Consider the following 21331-nt stretch of genomic DNA (forward strand, 5'->3'; position numbering starts at 1 on the left):
TATGAACCTGTAATACCAAAAGGAAAGAACAAAAAGGATTAGCATGAAACAATGCAAATATTCAGTTTAAGGGTATGTGCACACACACTAATTACGTCCATAATTGACGGACGTATTTCGGCCGCAAGTCCCGGACCGAACTCAGTGCAGGAAGCCGTGCTCCTAGCATCATAGTTATGTACGATGCTAGGAGTCCCTGCCTCTCCGTGGAACTACTGTCCCGTACTGAAAACATGATTACAGTACGGGACAGTTGTCCTGCAGAGAGGCAGGGACTCCTAGCATCGTACATAACTATGATGCTAGGAGCCCGGCTCCCTGCACTGTGTTCGGTCCGGGACTTGCGGCCGAAATACGTCCGTACATTACGGACGTAATTAGTGTGTGTGCACATACCCTAACCCCTCCCCAACACCCGCCGTATATATATATATACGGCGCTGTCGTGTAGGGCTTCCCGCAAATTGCAGTACCATTACATCACGGTGACCGTTCGGGCTCAGGAGCTACGCCCGCACCATCCCCGCCGAGTGCCAGCTGTATGTTACAGCTGGCAACCTGATATAACAGTCAGGACCAGAGCTAGCATCTGATCAGGCGGATTAACCCCTCAGATGCTGTGTTCAATAGAGATCGCAGCATGTGAGGGGTTTTTAGCTACCGGCACCCCAGCAACGTGATCGCTGGGTTGCCTGTGGCTGAGATAGCAACTGGAGGCCTAATACTGGCCTCCCGGTCTGCCAGCAACAGAAGCCTCCTATGCACCGCTCAGAGGCAGGGCAAAAAACTAACGCCAAGATGGCGCCGACTCCGCTTCCGGCTCAGAAGCTGAGCCGGCGTCATCAGCAGTGGGTGTCCGCTGTATGTTACATCGGACACCCCACTGTAACGGCAGGAACCGGAGCTAGCTCTGATCCCGGCCATCGAAAGCGATCGCTGCATCTTAGTTTGTAGCAATGCGATGGCAAGGCTGCCGACTGCTAATATAGCAACAAGAGACCTAACAACGGCCTCCTGTCTGCCATTACAGAAGCCAATTCGGCACCCACCGGAGGCGGAGCTTGATCGGTTTGCTGTCTAGTGAACATCTATCCATTCTAATACATTGCACTACATAGGTAGTGCAATGTATTAGAACATTAATCAAACCGTTGGACCTTCGAGTCCCCTAGTGGGACTGAAGAAAAAGTGTAAAAAAACTAAAAGTTGTAAAAAAATAAAATAAGTTTCAAGTAATAAAATAAAACACAATCACCCTTTTTCCATTTTCAAGTCATTTATTATTGAAAAAACAAAACCATACATATTTGGTATCGCTGCGTCCGTAACTACCTGAACTATAAAAGCATTGTTCTTTGTCCCGCACAGTGAATGGCGTAAAAAATAACTAAAAAATACTACAATTTGTTTTTTTGGTCACTCAAAAATTGAAATAAAAAGTGAACAAAAAGTCACATGTATCCAAAAATGGCACCAATAAAAACTATAGGTCGTCCCACAAAAAACAAGCCCTCATACAGCTCCGTTGACGAAAATATGTAAAAGTTATGGCTCTCACAACATGGCGACAGAAAAAAATACATTCTTTTTACAAAAGTAATTTTATTGTGCAAAAAGTTGTAAAACATAAAGTGCTATAAATTTGGTATTGCCGGAATCGTACTGGCCCGCAGAATAAAATTTTTGCATGAAGAAAAAATTGGTGGACCATAAACGGTGCTGCTGGTAATAAAGGTAGAAGCAGTTCCAGTGTTTTGAAATACAAAAATAAAAAATTTATTGTAATAGACCACGCGTTTCAACGCTTAACCAGTGTCACATTTGGCCTGATGAAGACGCTGGTTCAGCGTTGAAACGCGTAGTCTTTTACAATAAATTATTTATTTTTGTATTTCAACACACAAACTGCTTCTACCTTTTATAGCAGCGCCGTTTATAGTCCACCAATGTTTTCTTGCTGCAAATACTTTACAGCTGTAACCACCTCCCAGTTACCGGATGGGACCTGGCTGCAGCGGTCTAATAATACCTATCTCATTATAAGTCTACCACTGCGTTGTGCCTGTGCTAGCAGAGAGGTGACTTTAATTGACTTTCCTCTTCTATTTCATTACTTTTTGTGATCATGTGGTGCCGTGCATTTTTTGCTTTCTTCTCCACGCAGAATTTTTAGGGTATGTTCACACGGCTTATTTTCGGCCCGTAAACGCAGAATGCCTCCAAACATCTGCCCATCGATTTCAATAAAAAAAATGGCGTTCTGTTATGACGGGGCGGTTTTTTTAAACGGCCGTTTTGACAAAAATGGAGCGTAAAAAGGAGTGCATGTCACTTCTTGAGCCGTTTTTTGAGCCATTTTTCATGGACTATAGAAAAACGTACATAAAAAACGCAGTGTAAAAACGTGAGTTTGATTAAAAAAAAACTGCTGAAAATGATTAGCGGTTTTCCCTTGAAAACGGCTCCGTATTTTCAGATGTTTTTTGCTAAGCGTGTGAACATACCCTTATAGTAGTTACATACGGATCTCTACCGATACCAGCTGGAGAATGAAAATGCTCACTACACCACTTAATAAATACTTTGAGGGATGTAGTATCCAAAATGGGGTCACGTCTCACTGGTTTCTTTTATTATTTTACATAAGACGCTCTGCAATTGTGAACCAATACTGTCTAAGTTGCCAAATTAGGCCTCAACCTTGCATGGTACTTTTTCACTCGTGAGCCTGGTCAAATGTCCAGGCAAAAAATTAGGAAGACACAGCATAATACTTAGAGAGCGGTCTTGTTATGGTGGCACAATCTGGGCACCACATATTGGCATATCTATGGAAAAAATCCCATTTTCACTTTGCAACTTCAAGTGTACACTCATTTCTGCAAAATCCCTATGCAGGGGTTAACATGCTCCCTACACCCCTAGGTCAATTCCTTGAGGGGTGTAGTTAACAAAATGGGGTCACTTCTAGGGGGTTTCCGCTGTTTTGGTCCAACAGGGGCTTTGCAAATGCGACATAGCGCCCAGAAACCAATCCAGCAAAATCTGTACTCTAAATGGCACACCTTCTTTTCTGATCCTTGCCATGTGCCCAAACAGTAGTTTATGACCACATATGGGGTATTTTCGTACTCCGTAAAAGTTGCTTTACAAATGTTGGTGTTCTTCTTTTTTTTTTTTTTTTTTATTTGTTGAGAAAATGAAACATTTTCAGCTAAACCTACGTCTTATTGAAGAAAAAGGATTTTTTATTTTTATTTTCACTGCCCAATTCTAATAAAATCTGTGGACCACCTGTGGTGTCAAAATGCTCACTACACCCCTAGATGAATTCCTCAAGAGGTCTAGTTTCCAAAATGGGGTCACTTTTGGGGGATTTCCACTGTTTTGGCACCGCAAGAGCCCTTCAAACCTGACATGGTGGCTAAAATATATTCTAATAAAAAGGAGGCCCAAAATCCACTAGGTGCTCCATTGCTAATGAGGCCTGTGCTTTAGTCCATAAGCACACTAGATCCACAAGTGGGATATTTCTAAAAACTGCAGAACCTGGGCAATAAATCTTGCGTTGCGTTTCTATAGTAAAACTTTGTTACCAAAAAATTGATTAAAAATTAGTTTCTGCAGAAAAAAATCATTTAAAAATTTCACCTCTACTTTGCTTTAATTCCTGTGAAACGTCTAAAGGGTTAAGAAACTTTATAAATGCTGTTTTGAATACAATGAGAGGTGAAGATTTTAAAATGGGGTGACTTGTTGGGGGTTTCTAATATATAAGGCCCTAAAAGCCACTTCACAACTGAACTGGTCCCTGTAAAAATAGCCTTTTGATATTTTCTTGAAAATGTGAGAAATTGCTGCTAAAGTTCTGAACATTGTAATATCCTAGAAAAATAAAAGTATTTTAAAAAAACGGTGCCATTCTAAAGTAAACATATGGGGGATGTTAGTTAGCAACAATTTTGTGTGGTATAACTGCCTGTCTTACAAGTGGATACATTTTATATTAAGAAAAATTCTATTTTTGCAATTTTTTACTAAATCTCTTGGATAGGTAAAAGTATTCCGAAGTTATTACCACATAAAGTGAAACATGTCAGATTTGAATAATGCGGCTCTGTCGGGAAGGTCAAAAGTGGCCAAAGCCGGAAGGGGTAAAGAAACTTCTTGCAGAGTCATATGTCTATAACGTTTTAGTTCAGCGATCAGGTTCCAGATTTTTTAACATGTTTTGCTGTTCTTATATTGTAGTAGTGCAATATAAATAATATTCCCAGTAAAAGCCTTTGCAACTCTCTTTGCCTTGCAACCCTTACTCCTGCCTTTCGAATCTCGCCGTCCTTCGTTGTTATGCCTTTAGTAATTAGACCCTTTGGCAATTTAATGTGCTGTGCATGCTGGTGTAAGACCAAACTAAATACCCTTAAATGTTTAGTTTCTGCTTTTGCCACTTTCTGCGCCATTGTAAAAGATTGAAGTATTCTTTCCTCCCCGTCTTTTCTAAGGATAATTGGCCAAGTATTGAACAAGTTTCCACTAGTTCTTACAAAGATCACTGGTATTACGGTAAGGACACACGGAGCAGTCCTGACTCGGTCGCAATGCGGACAACAACCACGCTGGCACAATGTAGTCGCGGCTGTCAAAACCTTGTTAAGGGGTATTCTGGTTACATGCACACTGCCACTCCATTCTCTATGGGAGCGCCAGAGATAGCCGAGTGCAGTGTTCAGCCTTTTCCGGCGCCGCCATAGAGAATGAATAGTGGGTAACTTGTTGTAACCTGCAAAATCGTGCGGCCATAAAGAGTGTATTAATTCTTGGCGGCACGATTTTGCAGATAAAGGGACGGTTTACTCGCATTAATGTGCGACCACTAACGGGCTGTTTCACAGCCGCACCCAACAAGGTGCCGGCACGGTTGTTAGCCGCGTTGCGATCGTGTAAGGGCCGCTCCGTGTGGCCTTACTCGTAAAGCAATCGGGAGGCGTGGAACTAGTCAAGTCTTTTGGGTGACGAGCGTAACGAGTCAAAATAACTCGGGATCTGTAGAAACTGATTCAAGTGCTGGGGTTATTTATAGCAACTACTTCATCTAGAAGAGTGACCACTTCATAAGTCAGTTGTGTGATGTTCAAATCAAACAGCAAATAATACATAATGCACCAAGCAATGCCATTCATTCTTTCCCATGATCCACCCATGTGGGTAGGTTTGAATTTTCATTCAGTCTTGGCTTTTTAAATGGCATTTAATCAGTTTGTCAAACTAGAACTCTACACATGCGTCCTCTAATAGAAAAAAAATCTGTTAAGAGCATTGCAATAATTTGATAATTCCATAGATTGAATAACTTGTAAGTGAACAGCTTGCATACTTCCATGTAAACCACACTCCCCACCGTTTCCTTGCTGAAACTGACCACGCTCCGAAAATATCCAGACCAACATAAGTTCAATGGGTCTCTCGGCTCAGTCTGTCAGCTGGTAGGTCTGTAAATTGTTGTTGCCCTTTACTTCTTAAACTTTGGCACTTAATGCATTTGCCTATAATTAAATCTGTGTTTTTGCACCAATAATCCAGATTCCTACATTTCTAATGGCACCTTCAGTAAAGTGTCTACCTTGGTACGTTACTTGTTTATAATGATATTGGATGAGCAAGGTAGCACGACCGTAATTATCAGGTGTTATGAATAGGTATAGTTGTTTCGTAAGAATGATAGTTTCAGGCCACCACCGAATCTTAAAAGGGGTTGTCCGGTTTTCTCCAATTAATGTTTTTGTTTTTTTGTATAATTCAAAGTTTTACAATTTTCTAATCTGTTCTCTGCATTAACTCCTTAGTGACCACCAATATGTCTTTTCACGGCGGTCGCTAATGGGCCTTAGGCTAGGCTGTCGTCTTTTCACGGCGGCCCAGTCCCGTGCATGCTGGAGCTGGGGCTCGGCTGTCTGATGATCGCCAGGTTCCTGCTCCAACGGCCGCGGTCGAAGTTTACTTACCTGATAAAAGCCCCCGAGTCTGCCCTGGGCATATGCCTATTAGGACGTGCCAGAGGCCTGTCAGTTTTACATTGACAAGCAATAATGCTTTGGTATACTAAGTATACCAAAGCATTATAGCAGCTATCTAAAGATTGCATAGTAAAGTACCCTAGTGGGACTAGAAAAATAAGTAATGTGAAATAAAAATGATTACTAAAAATCACAGTAAAAAAAGAAAGAGAAATGTGAAAAGGTTTTTTTTTTGGACTTTAAATATTTTTTTTTCGCTAATAAACTATTTAATTTTGTTTTTACACATTTTATTAGTTCCCCTAGGGGACTTGAACCAGCAATCAGTAGATAGCTGGTACAATACACTGCAATACTACTGTATTGCAGTATATTTTCATTTTTACAGGCGCCTGTAAGTGCGATCGGTGTTCCTGTCCGTTCGTCCCGGGTGTCAGCTGTAATACACATGCGTATGGTGCGGGCTCTGCGCGTGAGCCTGCTCCATACATCACCCCCCACACCATGACATGCTATGCGCGAATGGGTTGATGCGCAGCAGATGGTGCAGAGTGAAAATTAAAATTTTCCACTGATATGTCATTTTAGTGCACTATATGTTATGCCCAGTTTGTGCCACTGACGACAAATACCTCATAAAATATTAACCGGGTTCTCCCAGGTATGGTGATGCCATATCTGTGGACTTAAATTGCTGTTTGGGCACGCTGTAGGGAACAGAAGGGAGGGAGCGGAATTTGGCTTTTGGAGTGCAGATTTAGCTTGGTAGTAGTTCTGTTTGGGGTTTTGCTGGTATTTCAGTTTATAATGTTTGGGTATTTGTAAGCCGTGCGGAGTACATTGGGGCATAAGAGGGTATAATAATGGGGTAAATAAATAATAATCCGCAGGTATGTGGCCAGTGTTGCACAAATGGGGCCCAATCTTATCTGCTTTTGGAACACTGCACATTTTGCATCACCATATTCGTAGAGCCAGAACTTCTTTATTTTTTCTTCACTGGAGCTGTGTGAGGGCTTATTTGTTGCGGGAAAATGTGTAGTTTTCATTGGTACTATTTTGGGGTACATGCAGGTTTTTTGACTTTTTTTTTTATCACTTTTTATTTACAATGTTTATTTTTTTATTTTTTACGGTGTTCACCCTGGGCTATAAATGAAAATTTTACTTTATTCTGCGTGTTGATACGATTACGGCAATACCATATGTATATAGATTTTTACGTTTTGCAGCGTTTGCGCAATAAAATCACTTATTTATAAGAAAATAAAATTTCGGTCACCATATTCTGAGAGCAATAACTTTTTTATTTTTCAGTCAAGCTATGTAAGAGCTTATTTAGTTTTATTTAGTTTAGTTTTAGTTATGTCGTTTTTATTGGTACTCTTTTGGCGTACATGCAACTTTTTGATTACTTTTTATTGTATATTTTGGCTGGGGTGGTGACCAAAAAAAGGGATTCTATTATTGTATTTTTGCTTATTGGTTTGCAGAGTTCACCGTTGGGGGGAAAAAACATTATAGTTTTATAGTTTGGGTCATTAAGAACGCGGTGATACCAAAAATGTGTACTTTTTTTTTTTTTTAAACGTTTTTTTTTTTCCCCTATAATAAACAACTTCTTATAGTATAAAAGTTATACGTTTACATAAACAAGAAATGTTTTTTTCTATTTTTACAAGTCTTTTTTTTTTTTTTTACTTGTCCCACTTGGAGACTTTTAGATTTGCAGCGTTGATCGCTGCTAGAACACATTACACTACAAATGTAGTGTAATTTGTTATCTGGCCTCTGGTTGCCGTGACAAGGATCGCCAGCCCCCGCAAATGCGTGCGGGGGCTGCCGATCTGCTCTAAACCTCTTAAATGCGGAGATCACAATCGATCGCCACATCTAAGGGGTTAATTGACTAAATCAGAGGCGATGGGCGGCTGATCGGCAAACACAGAGAGCAGGGCAGACGCCCTGCACAGTTAACCACCGCTGTGGTGTAGCGCCGCACGGTGGTTAAGTGTTATAGAGCAGACGTAACTGCACGCCCAGGTGCGCGAAGTTACTGCTCACCTGGACGTGCATTTACGCCAAGGTGCGGGAAGGGGTTAAAGTGCAGACTCTCCACTTTAATTTGAGGGTATTCACAATCCTAATTTGAGGAAGGGTTTAGGAATTACAGCTCTTTAATATGTAGCCGCCTCTTTTTCAAGGGACCAAAGATAATTGGACAATTATCTCAAACTATTTAACCCCTTCCCTTTTTGGCCGCTTTGGACCTTCCTGACCGAGCTTCATTTTTCAAATCTGACATGTTTCACTTTATGTGGTAATAACCTCGGAATGCTTTTACCTATCCAAGCGATTCGGACATTTTCTCGTGACACATTGGACTTTGTTACTGGCAAAATTTGCTCGATACGTTCAGTATTTAATTGTGAAAAACACCAAAAATTTTAGAAAAATTGCAAAAATGTTGCATTTTTTGAAATTTAAATGTATCTGCTTGTAAGACAGGCTGTTATACCACACAAAGTGTTTGCTAACTAACATCCCCCATATGTCTACTTTAGATTTGCATCGTTTTATGAACATCCTTTTATTTTTATAGGACGTTACAAGGCTTTGAACTTTAGCAGCAATTTCTCACATTTTCAAGAAAATTTCAAAAGGCTATTTTTAAAGGGGCCAGTTCAGTTGTGAAGTGGCTTTGAGGCCCTTATATAGTATAAACCCCCAACAAGTCACCCCATTTTAAAAACTTCACCCCTCAAAGTATTCAAAACAGCATTTAGATTGTTTCTTAACCCTTTAGATGTTTCACAGGAATTAAAGCAAAGTAGAGGTCAAATTTACAAATGTCATATTTTTATGAAGAAATTAATTTTTAATCCATTTTTTTGTAACACAAAGTTTTACCAGAAGAATGCAACTCAATATTTATTGCCCAGGTTCTGCAGTTTTAGGAAATATCCCACATGTGGCCCTAGCGTGCTACTGGACTTAAGCACCGGCCTCATTAGCAATGGAGCACCTAGTGGATTTTGGGCCTCCTTTTTATTAGAATATATTTTAGCCACCATGTCAGGTTTGAAGGGCTCTTGCGGTGCCAAAACAGTGGAAATCCCCAAAAAGTGACCCCATTTTGAAAACTACACCCATTGACGAAATTATCTAGCGGTATAGTGAGCGTTTTGACCACACAGGTTTTTTGCAGAAATGATTGTAAGTAGGCTATGAAAATCTACATTTTTTTTCAAGGAAAATGTAGATTTAGCTAATTTTTTCTAATTTCCACAAGGACTGAAGGAGAAAAAGCACCGCAAAATTTGTAAAGCAATTTCTCCCGAGTAAAACAATACCCCACATGTGGTCATAATCGGCTGTTTGGAAACACGGCAGGGAAAGAGTGCTATTTGGCTTATGGAGATCACTTTTAGCAGGAATGGTTTGCAGAAGCTGTCACATTTGCAAATCATCTGAGGGGACAAAACAATGAAAACGCCCAAAACGTGACTCCATTTAGGAAACTACACCCCTTTGAGGAATTAATCTACACCCCACAGGTGGTTTATAGAATTTATTAGAATTAGGTAGTGAAAAAAACAATCCTTTTTCTTCATTAAGACGTAGCTTTAGATCAAAAATGTTCATTTTCTCAACAAATAAAGGAAAAAAAGAATCCAACATTTGTAAAGCAATTTCTCCAGAGTACGGCAATACCCCATATGTGGTCATAAACTGCTGTTTGGGCACACAGTAGGGCTCAGATGGGAAGGCGCGGCATTTGGCTTTTGGAGTGCAGATTTTGCTGGATTGGTTTCTGAGCGCCTGTGGGACCAAAACAGTGGAAACCCCCCAGAAGTGACCACATTTTGGAAACTACACCCCTCAATGCAGTCACCTAGAGTTGTAGTGAGCATGTTAATCTTGCAGGTGTTTTGTAGAAATTAGTGTCCACTTAATATTGTAGAGTGAAAATGGGATTTTTTTTTTCCATAGATATGCCAATACGTGGTGCCCAGCTTGTGCCACCATAACAATAACAAGACAGCTCTCTAATTATTATGCTGTGTTTCCCAGTGTTAGAAACACCCTACATGGGGCACTAATCTTTTTGCCTGGACATTTGACAGAGCTCAGGAGTGAAAGAGTACCATGTAAAATTGAGGCCTAATTTGGCGATTTACAAAGTATTGGTTCACAATTGCAGAGGTTCTTATGGGAAATAATAAAAGAAACCCGAGAAGTGACCCCATTTTGGAAACTACACCCCTCAAGGCATTTATTAAGGGGTGTTGTGAGCATTTTCATCCCACAGGTCTTTTACATAAATTAATGCATTGTGGATGGTGCAAATTAAACATTTTATATTTTTTCCTAGATATGCCAGTTCAGTGGCAAATATGTTGTGCCACTGGAGAGACACACCCCAAAAATTGTTAAAAGTGTTCTCCCGGAAATGGCGATGCCATATATGTGGAACTAAAATGCTGTTTGGGTAACGTTTGTGTGGGCCTTAGAGCACAGCACATTGAGATCCCGCTTGCTGTCATTAAGTCACACACAAACGTTACCGAAGTGTCGGCGTTGTGAATAGACATTGGGTCCTGGCTGGAGGTGATGTCTATTCACTCTCAAGGCACTTCAGTAACGTTAATTTGTAAGTATATGACGGATCACGATGTCTGAGTACATGAATGGAGAGAAGTGTATGACGCTGATTGGTCAGCGTCATACACTTCTCTTCACAACGCCCAGTTGGTCAAAAAGTAAAAACACGCCCAGTTGGGCATTAAGAAAGTCATTAGCATAAATCTAAAATAGGTCATAACTTGGTCAAAGTTGATAATTTTTCAAAATAAAAACCACTGCTGTAATTTACATTACAGCGCCAATCACATTATGTAGGAGATAGGGCACTTATAATGTGGTGACAGAGCCTCTTTAAGTGCATGATACATTCTCTTTAAAAACTTAGAAATAGGATTTGTCAACCATTCCTTTTAAACAATCTCTCTTCAAAAGAATGCAAATGTCAGATTCACAATGTAAAGTATTTTATGTTTGCTTCTTTATTTTTTTTCTGCAGGTCACTGTAGACTTATACCTCATACACGTTCACCTGGTACTTGGACAATTTTCTTTGAAGGTGCCGACTATGACAGTCAGATACTGACTGAAAACACAGACATGGTAAGGGTATGTTCACACGCTTAACAAAAACCGTCTGAAAATACGGAGCTGTTTTCAAGGGAAAACGGCCCCTGATTTTCAGAAGTTTTTTGAGCAACTCGCGTTTTTCGCAGAGTTTTTTACGGCTGTGTTTGGAGTCTGAGAAAACGGCACCAAAAACGTCCCAAGAAGTGTCCTGCACTTCTTTTGACGAGGATGTAATTTTACGCGCCGTCTTTTGACAGCAACGCGTAAAGTGACAGGTCGTTGGCACAGTACATCGTAAAGCCCATTGAAAGTAATGGGCAGATGTTTGCCGACGTATTGGAGCCGTTTTTTCAGACGTAATTCGAGGCGTAAAACGCCTCCATTACGTCTGAAAATAGGTCGTGTGAACCCAGCCTAAAGCTGCTAGGCTCATTTTTCTAATTGTCATTTAATGTATCTAATACTTAGTTTTACTTTAGTTCTTAGATGGGTATGGCACAACTCCTGCTGAAACTGCACCGCAGCTCAAAGCTGCTAACGCAAACCTACAGTATTTAGCCTTGAAAACCTTTGCTCAATATAGACCTTTATCCCTGACATTCATTCATCTTGTCATATCTCCAATAACAGTCTTTAAGTACTTCTATTTTAATGTGGCAAAGCTTAATACCAGGCGTGGTTCTTAACCACGTTCAACCTCCTTAGATCATCTAAGTCGAACAAGTGTGGGAAAAAAAACATTAAAAACGTTACTGCTATATGAATGCTTTACAGGAAAAAGATACCAGGGTAGAGTTCACAATAATTCTAATTTTAAAAATTTCTCCCTGAAATTTACAGAAAAAAACAAAAACCCACGCAAACAATGTAAACTGGTCTGTTTTTCACTGACTAAACAGTGATTTATTTTTTACATCAGAGTTGAATCACTTTTCTTCCTTTTTGTGTAGCATCTGTAACCATCAGTTTTTGACATGTGTGAAAAACGGATGCTGCTCTGGCGGTACTTTCTGCTTTTTTTTCAGAATCTGCTAGCATCCGTGTATTTTCATTTTTTTTTTTTTACCGACACGTTGACTTAAGGAGGCTCTGTCACCACATTATAAGTGCCCTATATTGTACATGATGTGATCGGCGCTGTAATGTATATTACAGCAGTGTTTTTTATTTAGAAAAACGATACTTTTTGATGGAGTTCTGACCTATCTTAGCTTTATGCTAATGAGTTTCTCAATGGACAACTGGGCGTGTTTTACTTTTTGGCCAAGTGGGCGTTGTACAGAGGAGTGTATGATGCTTACCAATCAGCGTCATACACTTCTCTCCATTAATTTATACTTCAGATAGTGATATAGCTATATCGCTATGTGCAGCCACATAAACACACTATAACGTTACTGCAGTGTCCTGACAATGAATATACATTACCTCCAGCCAGGACGGGATGTGTATTCAGAATCCTGTCACTTCTGTAGCGTCTCTGTGATATTTACAGCAAGGCAAGCGTAATCTCGTTTGAAATGACAGGTTACGCTTGCCTTGCTGTAAATATCACACAGACTCTACAGAAGTATCAGGATTCTGAATACACATCACGTCCTGGCTGGAGGTAATGTATATTCATTGTCAGAACTCTGCAATAATGTTATAGTGTGTTTATGTGGTTGCACATAGCGATATAGCTATATCGCTAGTGCTGTGTAAATGCATGGGGAGAAGTGTATGACGCTGATTGGTCAGCGTCATACACTCCTCTGTACAACGCCCACTTGGTCATATAGTAAAACACGCCCAGTTGTTCATTAAGAAACTTATTAGCATAAAGCTAATATAGGTCAGAACAGAATAGGTCAAAAATGATCGTTTTTCTAAATAAAAAACACTGCTGTAATCTACATTACAGCGCCAATCACATCATGTACAATATAGGCCACTTATAATGTGGTGACAGAGCCGCTTTAAATAGGCGAGTTTAGTGCAAGAATCAAACCAAGTAGTACATTCTGCGATTTTCTCTGCACAGACAAACGGCAGTAAATCGAACATTTGAATTGTCCCATTGACTTTAATGTGTTCGTGTGCTGTCCGTTCCACACTTAGACAGCACGCTAACGTGAACAATGCTCTTCTGCATAGGCCCTTACTCTATTTCAAGATATTCACAGCTGGCTGTTTAGTCTGTGTTTCTTCTAGGAAATCTGGATGACAACCAATATTACGGCCACTCAGGATGGTCCAGCTATCCTAGACTCTGAAATAGGGCTGGACAATTAATCGGAAAAAAAAACAAATCCAAAATTCAGCACAAAGAACAGATGTCATCTTGCTCATTTCATTTTGTTCGGTTGTTACATGCAGCCCAGCCACTGCTGGCACATAACTGTATGCTATCCAATTAGAATCGCTGATATGTGATTAAAATGTCAGCAATTTCTGATTTGATAGAGTTAACATGATGGCAACGCCGAAAGTATGGCTGCTCAGATTGCAGGGATTGTAATTTGAGCTCAGTCCGTTACAACAGCTGGAGGCCGAGGCACAAACATATGCAGACCCACCAAATAACCCGGCGGGCCCTACCTTAGACAGGAGTAGTCCCCCCACCCCCCACACGAACAGCACACAACACAGTACCGTCTCTGCACTACATAAAGCTAGTCCACTAACACTTGGCTGAGGCATCTCAAAGTCAGCCTCGCTGCTGTCGTCGCCGCTCCCCCTCCCGGACGGCCCCCATGCTTTCTGCTATTTGTTCTGTCAACTTCCTTTCTGCTGCCATTGCCGCTCATCATCCCCTCCCCCCCCCCCCCCCCCCGGGACGGTCATCACGCTTTTTGCTTTATTTTGTTTACAAAATAAAGCAGAAAGAATGGTGCAAGTTCAGGGGATGGGCGGCGACTGCAGCAGAAGTGACTGACAATGCAGACCAGGCCAGGCCTGATCACTTCTGGCGACGGAGCTGTATGTCAAACAGGCTCTGGATAGAGTGCCTGTGATTCTCTTGTCCTCTCTCTTGTAAATCGCTACTCTTCAATGTATGTATAATTTTCTTGATACTGAAAATAAGCTGGTTAGAAAGTCCTCGGAGAATAAGAACACACAATTTAGGACTTAGTCTGGAAGAACCTGACTTTGAGTTGTCTCAGCCAAGTGTTAGTGGAATGGATCTTGCTTTTGGGAACGCTTTTCGCAGTGCAGCATTTACTGAGCAGACTTTAATGGTCACAGAATTTCTGGCTAATAGCCAAGACCCAGACTTCATGTATGAATTGGATGAAGAGTTAGATTACCAACAGATCCCAACAGATAACGTTCTAATGCTGGAAGACTGCAAATATTTGGAATCCACTACATACATCTAGGTAAATTACAGCATCTCAGCCAGTCTATTCATCAAAATTTCAAATGAATAGGCTGGCTGAGATGCATTTATTTGTAATTCCGCAGTATTACCTCCAAGCCAGCAGAGGGAGCAGTCCCCGATGTATGCAGCAGTTTGAAGGAAGCCGGGTCGCAGAGGGGAGACAGTCATGTGCAGTTGGAGGCAGTTGGATTTGAACCAGCAGAGGAGGACGACTATGTGAAAAGAGCTTTTTCTCAACTGTCAGTGAAGCAGGCCACAGACACAGGGAAAAGTGGGATTAGGAGATCTACCTACATGTTCACCAGCTGTGTCAAGAACCGGCAGGCAACACGTGCAGTGCAGATCTCGGATCAATAGGAAATCCGGAGAGGGGTACGTGAAGGCCGCTGGCCATAGTGACACGTGCGCAGAGACAACAGTCGGTGAGCAGAGACATTCCCAACGGAATAAGCAATTGCAGAATAGTCATCAGATGTGTAATTAGAGCATCATTGTGATGACCTAAAGTAGTTGTTAATCAGTTATTCAGGGACTCCATAGGCTGCACCCAGTTCCTAGCTCGTTGCTGTGAGGGAGATTGTGTAGATTGTTGCCCTGGGAGACTACGTGTGGGAGGAGAGTGAGACTCCCTCTCCACAGGCAGGCCCCTAAAGACTGGGTTATTCTCAAATTGTTACTACACGCTGCATTCTGCTGTTCAAAGTTTTATATATCACTGTTTCCTACAAGTTTCACAGTAAAGCTTCTTTTATCATAAAGACAGAATCGTCCAAATTCTTCTCTGTATCTTACACTTTACAAGTGGCGATAGTCGTCAGAATGAATGTAGATTTAACAGTGGAGGGAGTGACCACCTAACAGAGTGAGATGCCACGTGCAGTTCCAGTGGGGGCTTTGCTGAATCACCTCCCGAAGTTTAATGGCAATAATGTATTGCTGGAAAATTAGGAGGGGCTGGAGGGAGTTGTCAGGCTATGCAATGTAGCGCAACACATGAAGACTGAACTGGCTTTGAGCACGCTAGAAGGTGAGGCTAGGAAAACTGATGTTACAGCCTGCCAGGCGCAGACAGACATTTGAATAGATTCTCAGTATACTAGACGATGTGTATGGTGATGTGTCTTAAGCAGTGTTAAAGAAGAAGTTCTTTGCCAGGCTCCAGAAAAAAGATGAGACTTTGGCACAGTATGCGAACGGGCTGCAGGAGTTAATGGCTGCACTACAGAAGAAAGAACAGCTTACCGATACCGAGCCAGTGATACGTGATCAATTTATTCTGGGTCTCAAGTGCCAACCACTGAGGAGGACCCTTCGAGAAAGATTGGAGCTGCAGATGACTTTACATCGGGTACGTCGAGATGCCATTGTCCTAGAAAAGGAAGAGTAAATTAAAACCCTTTATAGTGGTCCAGCAGGTAGAGACTACTCCGGGCAAAGCGAGCAATATAGAGGCAAGGGTGGCTTTACTAGAGGAGGCAATGAAAGGAATAACCGAATCTCTGAACAAACGAGAGGAACAGGTGGTTACACGGACCTACAACAACGAACGACCCAGACTGATGTGGTGACCGTTTTACCGGAGACCTCGATATGCAGAGAGAAGATGCTGGACATGTCACGAAGAGGGAGACTGTCCACACCGGTGTTCTACAGTACGTCAGGGGGATTTAAATTAAAGACTCTTGTGGTTGAGGGGTGAATCGCAGGAGACACCATAGTGTGCCCCAAAATAGAAGCAATGGACTTTATAGGGGAGGGCCCAGTCGTTAAGGCTAAGTTAAAAGGCGTTGAACTGTTATGTTTGATTTGATACAGGCTCCCAGGCCACCACCATAACCCGGCCCACTTCCGATTGTCGGTGGGATTCCCACTGGTTGAGATTGAAGGGTGCCAATCTACCCATTCAACAGACTGGGGTTATGTGGGCCAACATTGAGATTTGGGCCCGGTCCATGAAAGAGCAGGGGGTGGAGGTAGTAGAGGATGTTATTTACCCAAACGTGCCAGTAGTCTTTGGCATGAACGTGTTGTGGAAATTAGACAGAATCATGGCTCAAGAGTTGGGACCGAAGTACTGGAAGGGTGTCCTGAACCAGAAACCCCTGCAAGGCTGTTTAAACAGACATTTAAACAGTGTAGAGCACAGGCCACCCTTTCTTGACTGACTGGGAGGATGGGCTCGGTGAAAGATCCTCCCTCTGTCCCCCTTGTAGTATGGGCTGGTCACGAGGTTCTGTTGCCACACCCAGTAGGCACCAGCTGCCAACTATGGGGCACCGTAGTTTTGCTTGAACCAATGTTGCAGAAAGAGGGGGTAGCGGTAGGCCGAACCCTGTGTACAGTCCAAGGGTCCTGGTGAGATGTATGAACGTTGTTAATTCTGATGTGACCCTGGCTCCTAGGGAATTGATTGCTTATGTACATCCAATCCAAGAGGTGCAGGATGCCCAAGAACACCCCTTATATGTTGAGTCTACTGGTGCTGATATGGATACCCTTACACTGAGTAGAGGAGAGCATGGTGCCAATGACCGGGGAACACCTGTTGAATAAAGTATGTCTGGAAGAAACTCAGATATCCCTGAAAGAGCGGGATCCATTGGCCAAGGTCCTAGGAGCGCACCCACATGCTTTCCCCCATCACGAGGCTGATTTTGGGGTTACAGACTCCCCCGGCACTATAGCAAGAGTTGACTGATGAAGCAGATGCAAGAGAGTCAAGTGGTACGACCCAGTAAAAGCCCTTGGGCACTTCTTGCGTACCATACGGTCAAAATGCTCCCACAACTGCTCTATGGGGTTGAGATCTGGTGACTGCGCTGGCCACTCCATTACAGATAGAATACCAGCTGCCTGCTTCTTCCCTAAATAGTTCTTGCATAATTTGGAGCTGTGCTTTGGGTCATTGTCCTGTTGTAGGATGAAATTGGCTCCAATCAAGCGCTGTCCACAGGGTATGGCATGGCGTTGCAAAATGGAGTGATAGCCTTCCTTATTCAAAATCCCTTTTACCATGTACAAATCTCCCACTTTACCAGCACCAAAGCAACCCCAGACCATCACATTACCTCCACCATGCTTGACAGATGGTGTCGGCACTCTTCCAGCATCTTTTCAGTTGTTCTGCGTCTCACAAATGTTCTTCTGTGTGATCCAAACACCTCAAACTTCGATTCGTCTGTCCATAACACTTTTTTCCAATCTTCCTCTGTCCAATGTCTGTGTGCTTTTGCCCATATTAATCTTTTCCTTTTATTAGCCAGTCTCAGATATGGCTTTTTCTTTGCTACTCTGCCCTGAAGGCCAGCATCCCGGAGTCGCCTCTTCACTGTAGACGTTGACACTGGCGTTCTGCGGGTACTATTTAATGAAGCTGCCAGTTGAGGACCTGTGAGGTGTCTATTTCTCAAACTAGAGACTCTAATGTACTTGTCTTGTTGCTCAGTTGTGCAACGGGGCCTCCCACTTCTCTTTCTACTCTGATTAGAGCCTGTTTCTGTTCTCTGAAGGGAGTAGTACACACCGTTGTAGGAAATCTTCGGTTTCTTGGCAATTTCTCGCATGGAATAGCCTTCAATTCTAAGAACAAGAATAGACTGTCGAGTTTCACATGAAAGCTCTCTTTTTCTAGCCATTTTGAGAGTTTAATCGAACCCACAAATGTAATGCTCCAGATTCTCAACTAGCTCAAAGAAAGGTCAGTTTTATAGCTCCTCTAAACAGCAAAACTGTTTACAGCGGTGCGAACATAATTGCACAAGTGTTTTCTAATCATCTAATTTTCTAACACAGTTAGCAAACACAATGAACCACTAGAACACTGAAGTGATGGTTGCTGGAAATGGGCCTATATACACCTATGTAGATATTGCATTAAAAAACAGATGTTTGCAGCTAGAATAGTCATTTAGCACATTAACAATGTATAGAGTGTATTTCTGATTAATTTAATGTTATCTTCATTGGGAAAAACTGTGCTTTTCTTGCAAAAATAAGGAAATTTCTAAGTGACTAAACTTTTGAACGGTAGCGTATGACCCCCATCCATCCGGCGAATAACCCCCATCCACCCTGTATATAGGGATGATGGGAGTTATATACAGGGATAAATGGTTACATATAGGGACCCTCATCACCCCTTAATATTTCCCCCATTATTCCTTTGCGTATGTAGGCCCCCAGTATTCAAGTATATAATCCCATCATCCGTGTATATATCATTGGGGTGGGCACTGTCGGTTCACCATTGCGCATGGGCATTGAAGCTAAATAAGAAGTAAATGGTGTGGGCATTGAGGACACAATGTACCAATAGGATGCCTGAAACGCCGGTATAGGCTAGAAGTGCAGCAAAACCTGAAAATATGTGCCGAACCACGCATTCCGGAGGAGCACAGGGATCTCATCCTCTTGTCGTTGGAACATTGTTAGGGGAGTATGTATTTTATTATTTTTATTAGGCAATATTGGGGCTGTGTGAGGGCATTATACGGTGTGTTGCCTTAAAATAGTTTATTAATCGTAATCGAGGATACATGTTCAATTAATCGTGACTTTGATTTAGGTCTTATTCGCCCAGCCGTTCTCTGAAATAACAAACAAATAAAAATACTCTGCTCCCGTCTTTGCTGCAGAGATTTGCTTTACAGTACGGACATTTGTAAAAAAATTAATAAATTCACCTTTTGACAATGTTGTGAGCATAGTCTTTGACTTGTGCTGAGAGGGCGGAGGAGCTCAGCTGTCCCGATCACCTATTGTCAATGGTGTGATCCTGTGTTATCTTCCTCCATTTTTATAATACAGGTGTTACCTTTTTATATTTCCTGCCCCCAGTGAAATATTAGCAAGCTGAAAAGTCCCAGGAAGTGTCAACCTATCCGGAGTGGTGTAAAAAAAATGCATTTTACGTTAATTTATTTTGTTAAAGAAAAATGCTTAAAAAAAGCAACATTTTTAATGCCTATCTTTTCTTTTTATTTAAAACTTCACTTAAAGAGGCTCTGTCACCAGATTTTGCAACCCCTATCTGCTATTGCAGCAGATAGGCGCTGCAATGTAGATTACAGTAACGTTTTTATTTTTTTAAAACGAGCATTTTTGGCCAAGTTATGACCATTTTTGTATTTATGCAAATGAGGCTTGCAAAAGTACAACTGGGCGTGTTGAAAAGTAAAAGTACAACTGGGCGTGTATTATGTGCGTACATCGGGGCGTTTTTACTACTTTTACTAGCTGGGCGTTCTGATGAGAAGTATCATCCACTTCTCTTCAGAACGCCCAGCAGTCTTCTCTGCAGTCCGCCCTGGGGGCCTAGATAGGACCCAAGGGCTGTCTGTTCAGTTTACCTGCTGTTAGGACACACTATTTGCTGCCCTAATAGAAGCCTGTGTCATAGTGCCACCTTAGACTCTATTCGCATACAGGAGTATGATAATACATAAGTAAAAACAACGTTTTAAGTAAAGTTATATCTTAACCCCTTGACGCATTATCACGTACATGTACGTGATAAGCATCATAGGGAAGTCTGGAGCGCGCTCAACGACTGAGTGCGCTCCATACGCTGCGGGTGAGCTGCGCTTGTTGTTTTTTTTACGGCTTTCACCGTGTGAGTAAAGTAATGGTATATTGTAATAGTTCAGACTTTTACGGACGCAACAATACCAATTTTGTGTTTATTTTTTTTACTTTGCTTTAGAGGAAAAATTAGAAAATATTTTTATTTACATTTTATTTGTTCCCTTAGGGCACTTGAACCAGTAATTGTTAGATCGCTGGTACAATATATTGCAATACTAATGTATTGCGGTATATTGTCAATTTTTTTGGTCACCTTAGCTTGCAAAAAAATTGAATAAAGTGATCAAAAAGTTGTATGTACTAAAAAATGGTACTGATAAAAACTACAGCTCGTTCCGCAAAAAAGAATCCCTCACACTGCTCAATCCACAGAAAAATAAAGTTATGAGACTCAGAATATGGTGAAACAAAATAATTTTTTTTTAAAGTTTTTTTAAGTTATAAAATATGAAATTATCTATATTGGGTATCACCTTAATTGTACTGAGCCTGCAGAATAAAGTTAAGTTGTTGTTTTTACCGCACGGTGAAAGCCGTAAAAACGAAAACCAAAAACAATGTAGGAAATTCGTTTTTTCCCAATTTCAGCCCTCAAATAAATTTTTTGCCGTTTCCTAGTACATTATATGGTGCCATTAGAAACTACAACTCCTCCCGCAAACAATAAGCCCCACACCATTCTATTGAAGGAGAAATAAAAAAGTTATATTTTATAACAATTTAACCGTGAAAATGTAAAATAAATTTTTCCCAAATAGGTACATTTAGCTCCTAATTTTTCATTTCCACAAGGAATTAAGAAAAGACGCCCCAAAACTTGTTACACAATTTCTCCCGAGTAAGGAAACACCACATTTTGTGGTTGTAAACTGCTGTTTGGAGACACGGCAAGGCTCTAAAGGGAAAGAGCACGATATAGTTTTTGCATGTTGCATTGCACTGAGGTACCAGTAAAATAAAAAACCCAGAGAAGTGACCCCATTTAGGAAACAAAAGCCCTTTAAGAAATTAATCATGAGGTGTAGTGAGCATTTTGACCCCACACGGTTTGCAGAAATCGGTACACAAGGGGTAATGCAAATTGAAAACGGTCACTTTTCCACAGACATGCTATTTCAGTGCCCAATATATGTTGTGCTCAGCTTGTACCACTGGAGACACACACCTAAATTGTTAAGCTGGTCCTCCGGAGTTTAGTAATACCCCATATGTG

General features: G+C 41.4%; 1 protein-coding gene across 26 annotated transcripts in view; it reads left to right on the plus strand.

Annotated features, from left to right (window-relative positions):
- Positions 1-21331, plus strand: part of AFDN (afadin, adherens junction formation factor) — a 529325-nt gene that overhangs the window by 343368 nt on the left and 164626 nt on the right. For all 26 annotated transcript variants that reach the window (XM_075862614.1, XM_075862630.1, XM_075862615.1 and 23 more), the window contains one exon: positions 11101-11204. In XM_075862614.1, coding sequence (XP_075718729.1) covers positions 11101-11204 — 104 coding nt within the window. The remainder of the gene's footprint in view (positions 1-11100; positions 11205-21331) is intronic.

Source organism: Rhinoderma darwinii, chromosome 4 (assembly GCF_050947455.1).
Source record: "Rhinoderma darwinii isolate aRhiDar2 chromosome 4, aRhiDar2.hap1, whole genome shotgun sequence".
Taxonomy (NCBI): domain Eukaryota; kingdom Metazoa; phylum Chordata; class Amphibia; order Anura; family Rhinodermatidae; genus Rhinoderma; species Rhinoderma darwinii.